The sequence below is a fragment of the Camelus dromedarius genome, chromosome X (genome assembly GCF_036321535.1).
Source record: "Camelus dromedarius isolate mCamDro1 chromosome X, mCamDro1.pat, whole genome shotgun sequence".
NCBI classification, from domain to species: domain Eukaryota; kingdom Metazoa; phylum Chordata; class Mammalia; order Artiodactyla; family Camelidae; genus Camelus; species Camelus dromedarius.
In genome coordinates, this window is record NC_087472.1 from 37386689 (window position 1) to 37400298 (window position 13610).

At 36.1% G+C, this 13610-nt stretch overlaps 1 protein-coding gene across 4 annotated transcripts; it reads right to left on the minus strand.

The window, feature by feature from the left end:
• Window positions 1-11167: 11167 nt before the first annotated feature.
• On the minus strand, window positions 11168-13260 carry TCEAL7 (transcription elongation factor A like 7). Of its 4 annotated transcripts, none has more exons than XM_010995353.3 (3): window positions 13166-13260; window positions 12470-12537; window positions 11168-12114 (listed from the first exon to the last, which is right to left on the minus strand). In XM_010995353.3, exon 3 carries the CDS (start codon window positions 12095-12097, stop codon window positions 11795-11797), a length of 303 nt encoding a protein of 100 aa, XP_010993655.1. In that variant the 5' UTR covers window positions 12098-12114; window positions 12470-12537; window positions 13166-13260; the 3' UTR covers window positions 11168-11794. The 4 variants fall into 4 exon arrangements, with proteins under 4 accessions (XP_010993655.1, XP_010993654.1, XP_031302534.1 ...); XM_010995352.3 differs by having other exon boundaries at window positions 11168-12111; window positions 13166-13257; XM_031446674.2 differs by having other exon boundaries at window positions 11168-12111; window positions 12470-12577; window positions 13166-13253.
• Between the last annotated feature and the right edge of the window lie 350 nt (window positions 13261-13610).

A 13610-nucleotide genomic window follows, 5' to 3' on the forward strand; every position in this document is an offset into this window, starting at 1 on the left:
CTCCTGCGCCGGCACTGCCCAGTCACTCCCCCAACACCGCCCATCCGCTGCTGCCGCCGCCCTGGGCTTCATCTACTGAGGCGGGAGGGAGGCCTCAGCTCTGGGTCCAACCCCACTCCCGCACTCGCTCACCCTGCTTTAAGCGCTTCTCCTCCTTCCGAAGAAATAGTTTTAGAAATAGGAGTGATAGTTGCGCAATATTGTAAATGTAATCAGTGCCACTGATTTGTACACTTAAGAATGGTTTAAATGGAAAGTTTTATTTTATAAATGTTTTACCAAAATAAAACCCACAAAATACAGAAATGACAATCTAAAAATCTGTTGTTACTATGTTGCTTCTCTCAGTATTCAACCTGTTGACTGAATTTTTATTTGTACTCACTTTTGGCCATTAGTTCTCTTAGTTGCTATACTCAATTTGTGCTATTTCTTAGAGAAGATTTAAGTAAGCAGTGAATGTCTGTTTTAAAGGAGAATAGAGTAAGATTTTACTTGAAACAAAAATCAATTATATTTCAATACAGTATCAATGAGAACACTGAAAATAAAACTAAGAAAAATCCATTTAAATTAGCATCAAAAGGTGGGGAGGGTACAGCTCAGTGGGAGAGCATGTGCTTAGCATGCAGGAGGTCCTGGGTTCAATCCTCACTACCTCCATTAAGTAAGTAAATAAATAAATAAACCTAATTACCCCCCAAAATTAAAAAAATAAAATAAAATAGCATCAAAAAACTACACCTACTATCAACATTCATGGAAAAAAAAATAAAATATGTTGGAATAAATTTGGAAAAGAAGTGCAAACTCATATTCTGAAAACTACATAGTATTTTTGAAAGAAATTTCAATACAATCTTTATCAAAATCCTGCTACCAGTTAGCATAAATTGATAAACTGATCCTAAAATTCATATGGAAATTAAAGGGATCCCCCAAAACCAAAACAGTCTTGAAAAAGAGCAAAGTAGGAGATCTCACACTTCGTGATTTCAAAATTCTCTGCAAAGCTACAGTCATCAAAACAGTGTGATACCAGCATAAGGATAGACACAGAGATCAGTGGAACAGAATTGAAGACTCAGACATAAACCCATACATCTATAGTTAATTGATTTTAGATAAGAGTGTCAAGCCCATTCAAAGGGGGAAAAGTTGTCTTTTTAACAAGCAATTCTTGGAGAACAGATATCCAGAAGAATGAGATTGGACCCTTACATCACACCATATGTAAAATTTAGCTCAAAATAGACCAAAGACTTAAATATAAAAGCTGAAACAACAAAACTCTTAGAAGAAAACATAGGTGTAAATCTTTGTGACCTTGGACTAGGCAATGGTTCTTTAGATACAATGTCTAAAGCACAAGCAACAAATGAAAAGATAAGGCAAACAGGACATCAACAAAATTAAAAACTTTTGTGCTTCAAAGGCAATCAGAATGTGAATAAGCTACCCTCTCATTTATAATTAAAAAAAAACTCCTTATCAACTAAAAACAGTAGGTAACTTCTTTAATATGATAAAGAGAATCTTAAATAATAATAACAATTAATAAATCTTCAACAACCTTGATACTTTAATGGTACAAAATGGAGGGTTTGTCACTTGATAGTGTGGTGGAGACAGATTCCTTTCATCACTTCTATTTTAAAAAATGTATTGTAAGTCGTAGCCTACACAAAAAGATAAGAAAAAAAATTGAAAAGGAAGAAATAAACCTGTTAATTATTTGCAGGCAACATGATTGTTATATACAAATTCCAAAAGAATTTGCAGGCATACTGTAAGTATTAATAAGTAAATTTAGCAAGTAGCTGGGTACAATATCACTATTCAACATTGAATCATATTTGTATGTATCATTAACAAACTATTAGAAAAAGAAATAAAAATATACCATTTACAATTGTGTAAGAGACTATCAAATACTTGGGAGTAAATCTAACAAAGATGTGCAATACCTCTATACAGTGAACTACAAAATATTAACGAGAGTACTTAATGAATACTTACATAAAAGAATACATAAATGCATTAATAGCCAAGAGATGACAAACTCTTCAAATTGTTGTATAGATTCAATACAATCCCAATGGAAATCACAATATTTACAAAATGACTCTAGCTTTATTAAAAATAAAAAAATACTCAAAAGAAAACTTTGATCTTTATTCCTAATCTATTTTTCCTCTCCCATCACAAGTAGCTGATTTTGTCTATATTTCCACAATTTGAATTTTTGAAAACAAAAATTTTATTTCACCAGCTTATCTCCAAACACGCTTACAAAAAAGTTAGTCATTTTTATGTCTATTTTATTCATTAAAAAATATCTTATATTTCCTTGAACCAAAAACGTTTTTAATTGTAAGATATATCACTTAATTTCAATATTCTTTTCAGGAAAAACAATCCCATGTAAACATCCACTGTAAAATACATTCCAATTTCAGAAATGTTAAAATATGAAAAACCTATGAGTCTTAGCACTCATAAACATAAGTTAATTAGATTTATTCTCTGAATACAATGTTCAAGTAACGGTGAATATTTTGATTTGTTTCTTTGTATCCTTTCCGTGTACTATTATAATCAACATTTTGACATACTATACCCACAGAGTTTCACAGCACTTAATTGCTCCTTCCATTCTTTTTCTTGTTTCTGGGACAAAAGTGAGCTAGTACCTCAGAGAATTTATGGGACTAGAACTACGTCAACATAATTCAGTTGTTCGTTATGGGAAGGTTATGTCACCAGTGGATGCCAGTCACCAATTTTCCCTCACTCTATCCCTGCCCTCTTATTTCACGCACATCACACATGTTTGTCTTTGCCAATCTGAAAGGTCAAAAGTGTTCCCTTCTCCTTATAACATTCATTTCCCTGTCTCTGTTTACCCGAGAAGGGCTATAATTTCTCTTAGGCTACTGGCCATTGGCACATCTTCACCGACATATTTTCTCTTTTTTCCCTTCGCGCCCCAGGCAGCGATCTCCTACGTCTACTTGTTTTCTCAACATTCACTGATATTCCTTTTATCTGTGTTTTAAACATGCGTAAAATTAATACAGAGCATGGTGTCAAGATGGAATGAATAGAATTTAAGGAGGGATTTTTCTTTTTAATATTTTTTTCTTTCTTTCCCTTTTCCCCATCAACTTCTCTTATTCTGATAATCAGAAAATTTAATAAAGATATTTTATTTGATGAAAGAAAACACTCGAGGTAGGAAAAAATGCATTTCCTAAAGAAAATTGTTGGTTTCAATAGAAATACAACTTTACCTTTAATGCAATAATTTGTACCAAGTACAAAGTGTGTTTGATTGGCTATGTACATAATAAAAGCTTTGGGTTTTTAAAATAGATGCTTCTGATCTGGAATATGAGTATACTGTCCTCCTCACTCACACTTTCCCTTAGATCATTGGGCCTTTCAACCATCTTCCAATTCAAGGAGCCACAAGTGACCCCCCAGAGTTTACCATTCTCTGTTTACCAGGAAAGCTCTGTACTACGGCTTCTATCCCCTGCCAGTCTGCCTGTTCTCTGCCTTAATTCACAGAGCCCAGGTAGAAGCTGCCCTAGACTTCGTCTACTGTATCCCATCTGGATTATGAGGTGCAATCTGCTGCACCTTTCACCCTCAAATTACCATTTCTAGAGCCCTAAGAGGAGCTTTGGCTTATTGCAGTGTTGCTTCCTACCAGACCATCTCCCCAGTGGCTTCTGAACCAGACAGGTCAGTTTCCAAGGAACTCTCACCTTCTGACCAGATTGATTAACCTAGACTGCATATTCTCACTGAAGAAGTCTGTAGACTACCTAAAATTGCATCCAAGTTGCCTCTGAGTGTGTGTGTGTGTCTGCACATATGTTATAAGCAGGGTTATATGTACTTTTGTAGGGAGGTCATTCTAGCCAAAGTTTTATGTAGAGATGGGGTCCACAGAAGTTATATAACATACTTAAGTTCGCACAGCTAAATGAAGAGTCAGATCTGGGATTTATATCCAGGTTGTCTGACTACATAGCATGTGGTCCTAGACATTAAGTTCTATTGCTTCCCAAATGTTGTTTTCCTAAGATCCCGTTATAAGATACTTTCACTTTTCTGTCTACAATATGTCAAATAGTCCCACCTGGATATACCATAGACATCTCAAACCCAATCTATCCAAATATGATTTTGCAATCTTCCCCTTGCCCTGATAACTTCTTTTTTGGAGGAGGATGGTTTAATTTATTTACTTTATTTATTTTTAGAGGAGGTACTGGGATTGAACCCAGGACTTTTGTGCACACTAAGCATATGCTCTACCACTTGAGCTATACCTTTCCCCACCTTATAACTTTGCTTTAACCTGTTCCTCCTCTTCTAGTGAACCCTATCTCAGTGATTGGTGCCAACATACTGTCAAACTTGACACCTTCTCTCTCATTCTACGCAATTAATCAATCCAGAAGTCCTGGAGACTAACTTTTTTGGGGGGGTATAATTCCATTTGTGTATGCTTTTTTTAAAAGCTAAAAACTTTTTTTTTAAAGAACAGTTTTAGGTTCACAGCAAAATTCAGAGGAATTTGTTTTCTGTCTTTATGTATTTACATATTTTGACATTTCATATAAATGGAATCATCATACAATATGTGACCATTTGTGTTTTGATTCTTTTACTTGGCATAATGTTTTCAAGACTCATCCATATTGTAAAATGTATCAATACTTTAGTCCTTTTTAGGGCTGAATAATAGTCTATTGTATGGATATACTACATTTCATTTATTAGTTCATCAATTGATAGACATTTGGATTGTTGCCAACTTAGCTTTTGTGAATAGTGTTGCTATGAACATTTGTGTACAACTGTTTGTTTAAATACCTATTTTAAATACTTTGGTGTTCCATTCCTAAGAGTGGAATTATCGGATCATACAGTAATTCTATCTTTTACTTTTTGAAGAACTGCCAAACTTTTTTCTGCAGGGGCTGTGCCATTTTATATTCTCACCAGCAATCTATAAGGGTTACAATTTCTTCATGTCCTTGCCAATGCTTGTTATTTTCAGTTTTATGGTTTAGAGCCATCCTAGTGGGTGTAAGGGGTATCTCACTGTGGTATTGATTTGCATTTCCCTAATGACTAATAGTGTCGAACATATTTTTATGTTACTTTTGACCAATTGTATATCTTTTTTGGAGAAAAGTTAATTAAAGTCCTTTGTTAATTTTAAAATCAGGGTGTTTGTCTTCTTGTTATTGACTTGTAGGAGTTCTTTATGTAGTCTAGATATTAGACCCTTATCAGATATAAGATTTATAAATATTTCTTCCATTCTGAAGGTTTCCTTTTCACATTCTTTATAGTGTCGTTTGATGCACAAATGTTTTTAATTTTGATGAAGTCCAATTTATCTATTTTCTTTTGCTCTGCTTTTGGTATCATTTTTATGAATCCATTGCCAAATATAAGATCATGAAAATTTGCTTCTATGTTTTGTCGCCAAATTTTTATGGTTTCAACTGCTATATTTAGGTCTTTAATCCATTTTGAGTTTATTTTTTAATATAATGTGAGGTAGGGGTCTAACGTCATTCTTGTGCATGTGAATACCCAGTTGTCTCATCACCATTTGTTGAAGAATCTATTTTTTCTCCCATTGAATGGACTTGTCATCCTTGTCAAAAATCAGTTGAGCATATATTTCTGCATTCTCAATTCTATTCCTTTTATCTATATATCTAGCCTTGTGCCACTATTATACTATTTTGATTACTATAAATTTGTAGGGTTTGGAAATAAGAAAGAGTGAGTTTTTTTACTTTATTTTTTCCTAAAGTTTTCTTTTCTTAAAATATATTTGGGATTTCTTGAATTTCTTTATGAATTTACTATTAGCTTTTCCATTTCTGAAAAAATAGACTGCTCTTGTTTTGATAGGAATTGTATTGAATCTATAGATAACTTTGGGAATTATTGCCACCTTAATATTTTTCTCTAATTCATGAACATGGAGTATCTTTCCATTTATTTAGATCTTATTTAATCAATTTCCTTAGTTTTGTAATTTTCAGTGTATAAGTCTTGAGCTTCCTTGGTTAAATTTATTCCTAAGTATTCTGGGGTTTTTTCATGCTTTTATATGTAGAACTGTTTTCTTAATTTCATTTTTGGATTGTTCATTGCTGCTGTATAAAAATACAACAGAATTTGGATGGCTGATCTTGTATCTTGCAATTTGCCAAGTACATTTATTAGCTCTAGTAGCCTTCTCATATATCCTTTGGAATTTTCTATACATAGTATCATGCCATCTGCAAATAAAGATACTTCTTTCCCAATTTGGATTCAATTAATTTCTTATTCTTGTTTAATTTCCCTGGCTGGAACTTCTAGTACAATACTGGTGAAAGCAGACATCCTTTTCTTATTCCTGATCTCACATGAAAAGAGTTCAGTCTTTCACTGTTGAGTATAATTTAGCATTGAATTTCTCATAAGTGCCCTTTATAATGTAAGACAATCCTCTCATATTACTGGTTTATTGAGTGTTTGTGTTATGAAAGGGTGTTGGAGTTCATCAAATGCAATTGAGATGATAATGTGTTTTTCCTTTCTTATATTAATGGAATGTATATTATATTAATTGATTTTCATATGTTGAATCACCCTTTCATTTTGTGAATAAATCCCAATTCATCATGATGCAAAATCCCTTCAATATGCTGCTGGCTTAGTTTGCTAGCATTTTGTGGAGGACTTTTGCATCAATATTCATCAGTATTTTAGAGGTGATAGATAGATTTCTGGTATACATTATGGTAAATAAAGAAACCAGTAAAATTATATACATACCATATGACCCAGCACTTCTACTGCTCTATATTAACATAGAGATATATGTACACATGCGCACAGGAATACATAGATGAATGTTTATTGCACAATTGTTTATAAGAGTCAAAATATTGGAAATAGCCTGTCATCAAAAGGAAAAGGTCAAATAAACTGTGATCTATCTAAGAAAATTACACAGTAGTTAAAAAGAATGAGATTTGTATATTGAAGCAACTCCAAGAATATTGTTAAGTAAAAACAGTAGAACAGTAAATGTAATCTTATAGCTTTTAGTTAAAATGCATAACAGAAATATATAAATTTCTAGGTGGATATCCATCAAATTGATAAGTGTCTAATTGTGGGGAAGGGATTGAAATTGTGTTAAGGTGTGGTTAAAGATGCATATTAAGATGAACTAGGTCGTCTCAGTGACTCTAAAATGGTTTATTACTCCTTCATGTCAGTTCAGTGAGAGTTGTTGGCTCGCCTGCATGGTTCTGCTCCACTGATTATTTGGGTGTTTGGCCTGCATTCATCTCACAGTTATGTGGCCCAGATGGCACGTATGGTTTCCAAGGTTACTGAAAGGAGAGTGGAGAGATCACCAAACATTGTTTATAAGCCTTAGAAGTGCCTTATATTACATTTGATGGCCCCAACATATGTGCAAGGGATGCTGGGAAATGTAAAAGAACAAGTACATTAAAAAAATTTCATTGAAGTGTAGTTGATTTACAATGTTAGTTTCAGGTGTACAACAAGGTGACTCAGTTATACATGTTTTTTTCTTTTCAGATTCCTTTCCATTACATGTTATTACTAGAAATTGAATATAGTTCCCTGTGCTATTCAGTAGGTCCTTGTTGTTTATCTATTTTATACATAATAATGAAGAACACATACATTTTGACCAAGCAGTCTTATTTTCCAGAATCTATTTTGCAGAAAAAAAAGCACCAGTAATTTGAGTATGTGTGTGAGCATGTTAATTGCAGGCAGCAATTCTTGTAGTGAGTAAAACATAGAAACAGTTTGAACGTTAATTAACAGGGGAATGGTTTGAATAACATAAGTTGTATTCATAGTATAGAAAGTTCATTCATTTGTATTTGCATTTACTGACCTTTGGAAAGTCCTATAAGACTTTCACCCTGAAATAAAGAGACACAAAATAAGTAAGTAACTTAAAGTCACATGAAGAAATAAACAACAATGATAACGGGAGCTGCGTAGCTAAATATAAAAGCAAGTAATTTTTCATATTTGGTTTATAACTCCTCTAAAGCAAGTAATTTTGCATATTTGGTTTAAAACTCCTCTTTTTTTCTAGATGACTTAGACAAAAGCATAGAACAATAATTTTAACATTATGTTAATATGTGCACTCACCATAGACCCTGTTTCAGGTGAGCTGTGCAGAAGTAGTCTTATAATCAAAGAGCTTACTGGTTTATAATTCATGGTTAAGAGCTCCTGAAAGTCATAATGTAACATTATAATATTTAGTTCAAATGCAAAACACAATTATATAAATTTCTAGATGAATATCCATAAAGCTGGTAAGTGTTTAACTGTGGGAAGGAGATTGAAATTGAAAGTGTGGTTATAGCAGTATGTAAAGATGAACTAGGTAATTCATGATTTGTGACAATAGCGACATAAAGATATATAGTGTATTTACTTAACAATATTTCTGGAGAAGCTTCAGTAGAAGAATCTCATTCTTTTTAACTGCTGTGTAGTTTTTTTGGTATGGATAAACCACAGTTTATTTGACCTTTCCCTTTTGATGACTTAGGCTATTTCCAATGTTTTGGCTCTTACAATATCACAATAAACATCCATCTCTGTATTCCTGTGCATGCATGTACATATATCTCTATAGTAATACAAAGGAGTGGAATTCTGGGTAATGTATGTCCATATTTTTACTGGTTTGTTTATTTTTTCTCTTCCATTTGTAAAATCTATTGGGGTATTAGAGATATTTCCCCATTATATGTCATGGTATTGCAAATATTTTCCTCCCATGCTGTCTATTTCTTGCCTTTGGATATTATATATTTTCCCTTTACAACATCTGGATTTTCTTTCATGCTTAAAAAGATAATTACATCACAAGATTATATGATGTTTTTCTTACTCAATTTTCATTGCAGTATTTTATTTTTGTTTTTTCACATTTTCATCTTTAATCTACTTGGAATGTATTTTTGTGTATGTGGTGAGTAGGAATCTACATTCATTTTCTTCTGATAGGAAAGTCCATATATTTGATTCTTAGGTTAAAAAAGATCCTTGAAAATAGGTGAAATTTTTAAATAAAAATGCTTATAGCTAAATATTTGCTCACCATTATGATTATTTCCTTAGGACAAGTTCCAAGCAGTAGAATTTGGGCGTCATGGAGTATGCAAAATATAAAGCTTTTGGCACTTATTGTCAATAGAAGCAAAAAAAAATGAATATTGCAATTTACCCTCTCATTGAGTATGAGAATGCCTACATTCTCAATAAAACTAAGTATTGTAAGTAAGGATTTTCCTATTTGATAGGTAATAACTTGCTTTTAGTTTATGTATTTTTCTTTGTCTTTTTGTCTTCTGCTAAGGCTGAACAATGCTTATTCTTCACATAGATTTACTTGGTGGCTACCCTGAATTTTCCGACTATGATAAGCACCATTTCAACTTTCAGGAGCGCTTAATTACGAATTGTAAACCATTAGGTTCTTTGATTATAAGGAGACTCCTTCTGCACTGCTCAGCTGAAACAGGGTTTATAGTGAGGGTTTTTGAAGCAATAACGGAGAGCATAATTTCATGGGAACTCCAAAATGGATATTCCAGAGCCATATGCATAAAGATTCTGACTCACTGTGTTTGTAAGAGTATGTGTGTGTAAGGAGAGATATTTGTCAGAAATCTGCATTTTTAATAAGCACTCCAAATGATTATATTGTAGGGACTTGAGTTTTTTTGGGAGACAATTATACAATGTTATTGTAGTCTTTTTAGACTGAGTTTGAGGAATAATCCCTTTTCTGTTGGGTTCCTTTTGAAAATGTAAGTTATAGTTTCTAGAGAAATAGATTATTTCCAATTTTATGCAATCAGAAATAAAACTGGGCCAAGAACACCAGAATTCCAATTAAGTAAACAATTATTAAGGATAGCAGTAATCAAAGAAATATGAAATAATAAAATATAGTGAAATATAATAGCCTTTACTTTGAAATGCAACATGCAAAAAGGCCAGTTAGGAAATAATGCTTAAGTGTATATATATAGATATTTATATATGTATGTGTATATATATTTTAATATATAAGTGTGTGTATATATACTAAATATATGTAATACATATATGTGCATATATTCACTAAAAGGTATATATATATTTTTATAAATACGTATATACTTATATGTAATATGTGTTACGTATATATTATATATATATTAGTTTCACAAAGAATTCGTACATATGTTTCAGGATTGGAAGGGATAGAGAGAAGGGGATTGTTCTCCTAAATCTATTTCCTGAATCATTTTGTGCAATGTACGCATGTCCCTTGAGTCTTCTGAACCAGTAGGCAGGCCTTCCAGGAGCCTTCAGGGAGAGATTATCTCACAAGAGAAAGAACACAAAACCTCAGTTCTTAGACTTAGAGCAGCAACTCTGACTATAGCACGACATTCTTCTCTCAAACTTGTACCCTGGTCCATCTTCCAAAACGGACTCATCATGTCTGATTCCTGTGGTGGTGTCCTGTGACTGAAAACGGAAGGGGCTGTTTTACCAAGAACTCTGCAGCACGCTGTGGCCCAAGCAATTCTAAGACAGTTCCCACCTGTGTTAAGTGCCACTATAAAACAGAGAGAGGCTTTAGAAGACAGATTAAGGGTTCATCCCACTGGGGACTCCAGGAAACTCAGTGGGGACTGGCACTCGAGGACTCCAGCGCACCAGCAGCAGTGGGGACCGGCAGAGAGCAAAGGACCCAGCAGAAGAGGCAGCAATGCCCAGCAGGCTTGGCAGGACCCAGGGGAGCCCTGGGTGGGCTCAACAGCAGAGGCCTGGCTTGGAAGCCCCCACCTCCCTGCCTATTGGCCTTGTTCCTGAGCACTGGTAGAGTGATGCCAGGGCCCTCGCCCAAGTAGCTGATGTTCTGCAGTGGGTCAGGGTTCTGTATGCCTAGGGGGGAACGACAGCCCACCCAGCACAACTCAGAGTCAACACACTTCTTCCCCACAGCAGCCCTGAAGGCAAATGTCTTCCCCATGAAAAGGTCAAGTCTTAAGCAAGTGTATCTGTAATAATTGTCAGTTTTATTCCTCTGGCTAAGATATCCAGAAGTAATTTGAAGTTTACATTTCTTTTTTATAGTTCTGTTATTAAGAGTTTATCAAGTGTTTCACTGCCCTGCAAAGGTGATTGACAGGTTCTTTTATTAGGTCTGTTTATTTTAGTTTTTTGGTGACACAAGTAATACACACACATATATATAAAATTCTTTTTTTGGAAATTGAGAAGATGCAGATAGACAAAAAAAGAAATAAAATACAGATCACGCAGAGATTCACTATTAATCTTTTGGTGTACAATAATTCAGACTTTTTTGCATTATGACATATATAAATGTACATATAAGGTACATAGATAGATAGACAGGTATATCTATCTATATATAGCATTTGCAACGTATTGTTTTTACTTTACAATATACAATGAGCATCTTCCCATGCAAACGAAATGAAACAACACTATTAAAGAGTGAGAGTGGGTCAAAAGATGAAATGTTGGTAACAAGAGTCATATGTAAATCAAAGGAACACTGAAGGATTGTAGCAAAATCATAGCAAATATTTAGCAAGAAAACGCAGACAGAAAGAACCAATGCTGGCAATATTAATAACAAAATAGTTGAATTCAGGGGGAAAAGGCATTAAATGGGATAAGGACGGTCCCGAGAATGCCTGTGGTTAGAATGCAAAGCCCTAAATTTCTTTCTCAGACCCCTTATCTCTTCCAAACACCTTTCCATCTCATCTCCCTCTCCTGTCATTTCTTCATCCCTAAAATGCCTATAGTCTATGTCCTCTTTAAATTCCTCGAGAGACTGAAGCAGCCTTTGCCTAAAATTCCCTTCTGTTTGTTGGCGTTCAAATTCTCCATAGGGGTGTTCTTCCTCCCTCTTTGGCACGCGGCGCTTGGGCTTTCCTTCATTTTCTTTGCAGGATTTTTGCATGATATTGCTGTTTCCTGCTTAAGTTCAGGGAGAAAATATAGAGTAAGATTGCTTCATTTCTTTTGATTCAAGATTGTCAGTTTCTCTTGGAAGCTCCATACTCGCCTGGTCTCCCACCCCTGCCACACTGGTCCAGCCCTCAGAAGTTGGAGATGCCGCCCCTTCCCCCCCCTCCACCGTTTCTCCACCTCCTCTCCCCTCCCTCTGCCACCCACCGTTTCTCCAGCAGACGAGGCTAATGGCCTCTCCGATGGGCGGGAGAAGGGGCGCAGACAAGGAGTTGAGCAGTGAGGCCGCAAATTTTACTCATCTAGGGCCCTTCCCAACTCCCACACTCAGAAGCCAGGGTCTAAGTGCCTGCCTCACACTGACCTGAGACGGTTCGGAAGAGTTTCCTCCTCTTCTTGCCTGGAGATGTCTGTGAACACAGACCCTCGGACCTGCAGACAGAAAGGAAGGGGGCTGGGAGGAGGGAGGTCTCTGTGGATCCACCAGCCCCGAAGACAAGACACACGTTATAATCTTGAATCCAGGATCCTCGTCACCGTTGTCGCCCCAGATTTCCAACCTCCCGGTTCACCTCCTGGTCCTATCCCTTCCTACTAGGTGTCTGCTCCCACCCCCCACCCCTCACCCTCAGGCCTAGTCTTTGCCAGGGCCACAGTCCCCTCCCCCCCACCCCCGCCCCGCCCACCGCATCCCTCGCAGGCTAACACTGAATGAGAAGAACTAAAAATTATCTCTAAATTTCTCTGTCTCCACCTCAGGATTCCAGCGGTTCTCCACACACCAGCCCACACTTCATTTCCTCCAACGGAATCGAGAAAAAGAGGAGAAGGATAAAGGGAAATCTTGCCAGTCTGAGAGAACCTGATTATTTCTAAACTATCACTAAATCTCTGGGTGTCTCTCACGAGACTTCCACCTACTCCAGCCCCACCCTCCTTCAAAAAATACAATTATCTCCGAGAGTTTGCAGGGGTTTGGGGAAAGCAAGCCTGGACCTATTCCAGTCACTAGCTTCAGCCACTACCACCCCAGGGGTCCCAGCGGTTCCCTCACACCAACCTGCTGGGATTTTAAAGAATTTACGTCCTCCTTTTGGTCACAAGCACGAACGCCTGCAGGGCAGTAAGGAGCTGGTACCCAGAGGAGAAAGAAGCCCGGGAATATAAGGACTTCACGTCAGCTCCTGATCACGTGAGGATTATGTCATCCTCCAACTCTGGTCCCCACTTTCCCCTCCCACCAGCTGTGCTGCAGGAGTGGAATGGCTTTCCATCTTCCCACCCCCACCCCCCGCCCCGTACCAGGCCCTGTCACTCATGTCCATCATTGCTAATTCCAGAGGTCAAAAGTGGCCCCTTCTCCCTGTGGTTGGAATTTGCCTCTCTCTGATTGCCAGAGAAGGGTTGTGTCTTCCCATAGTCATATTAACAATTGTTACTTTTTTAGTTGTTGTGTTAGAGAGGCTTATTCATCCTCTTCTAAGCTGCAAGAACAGAAAGGTAAA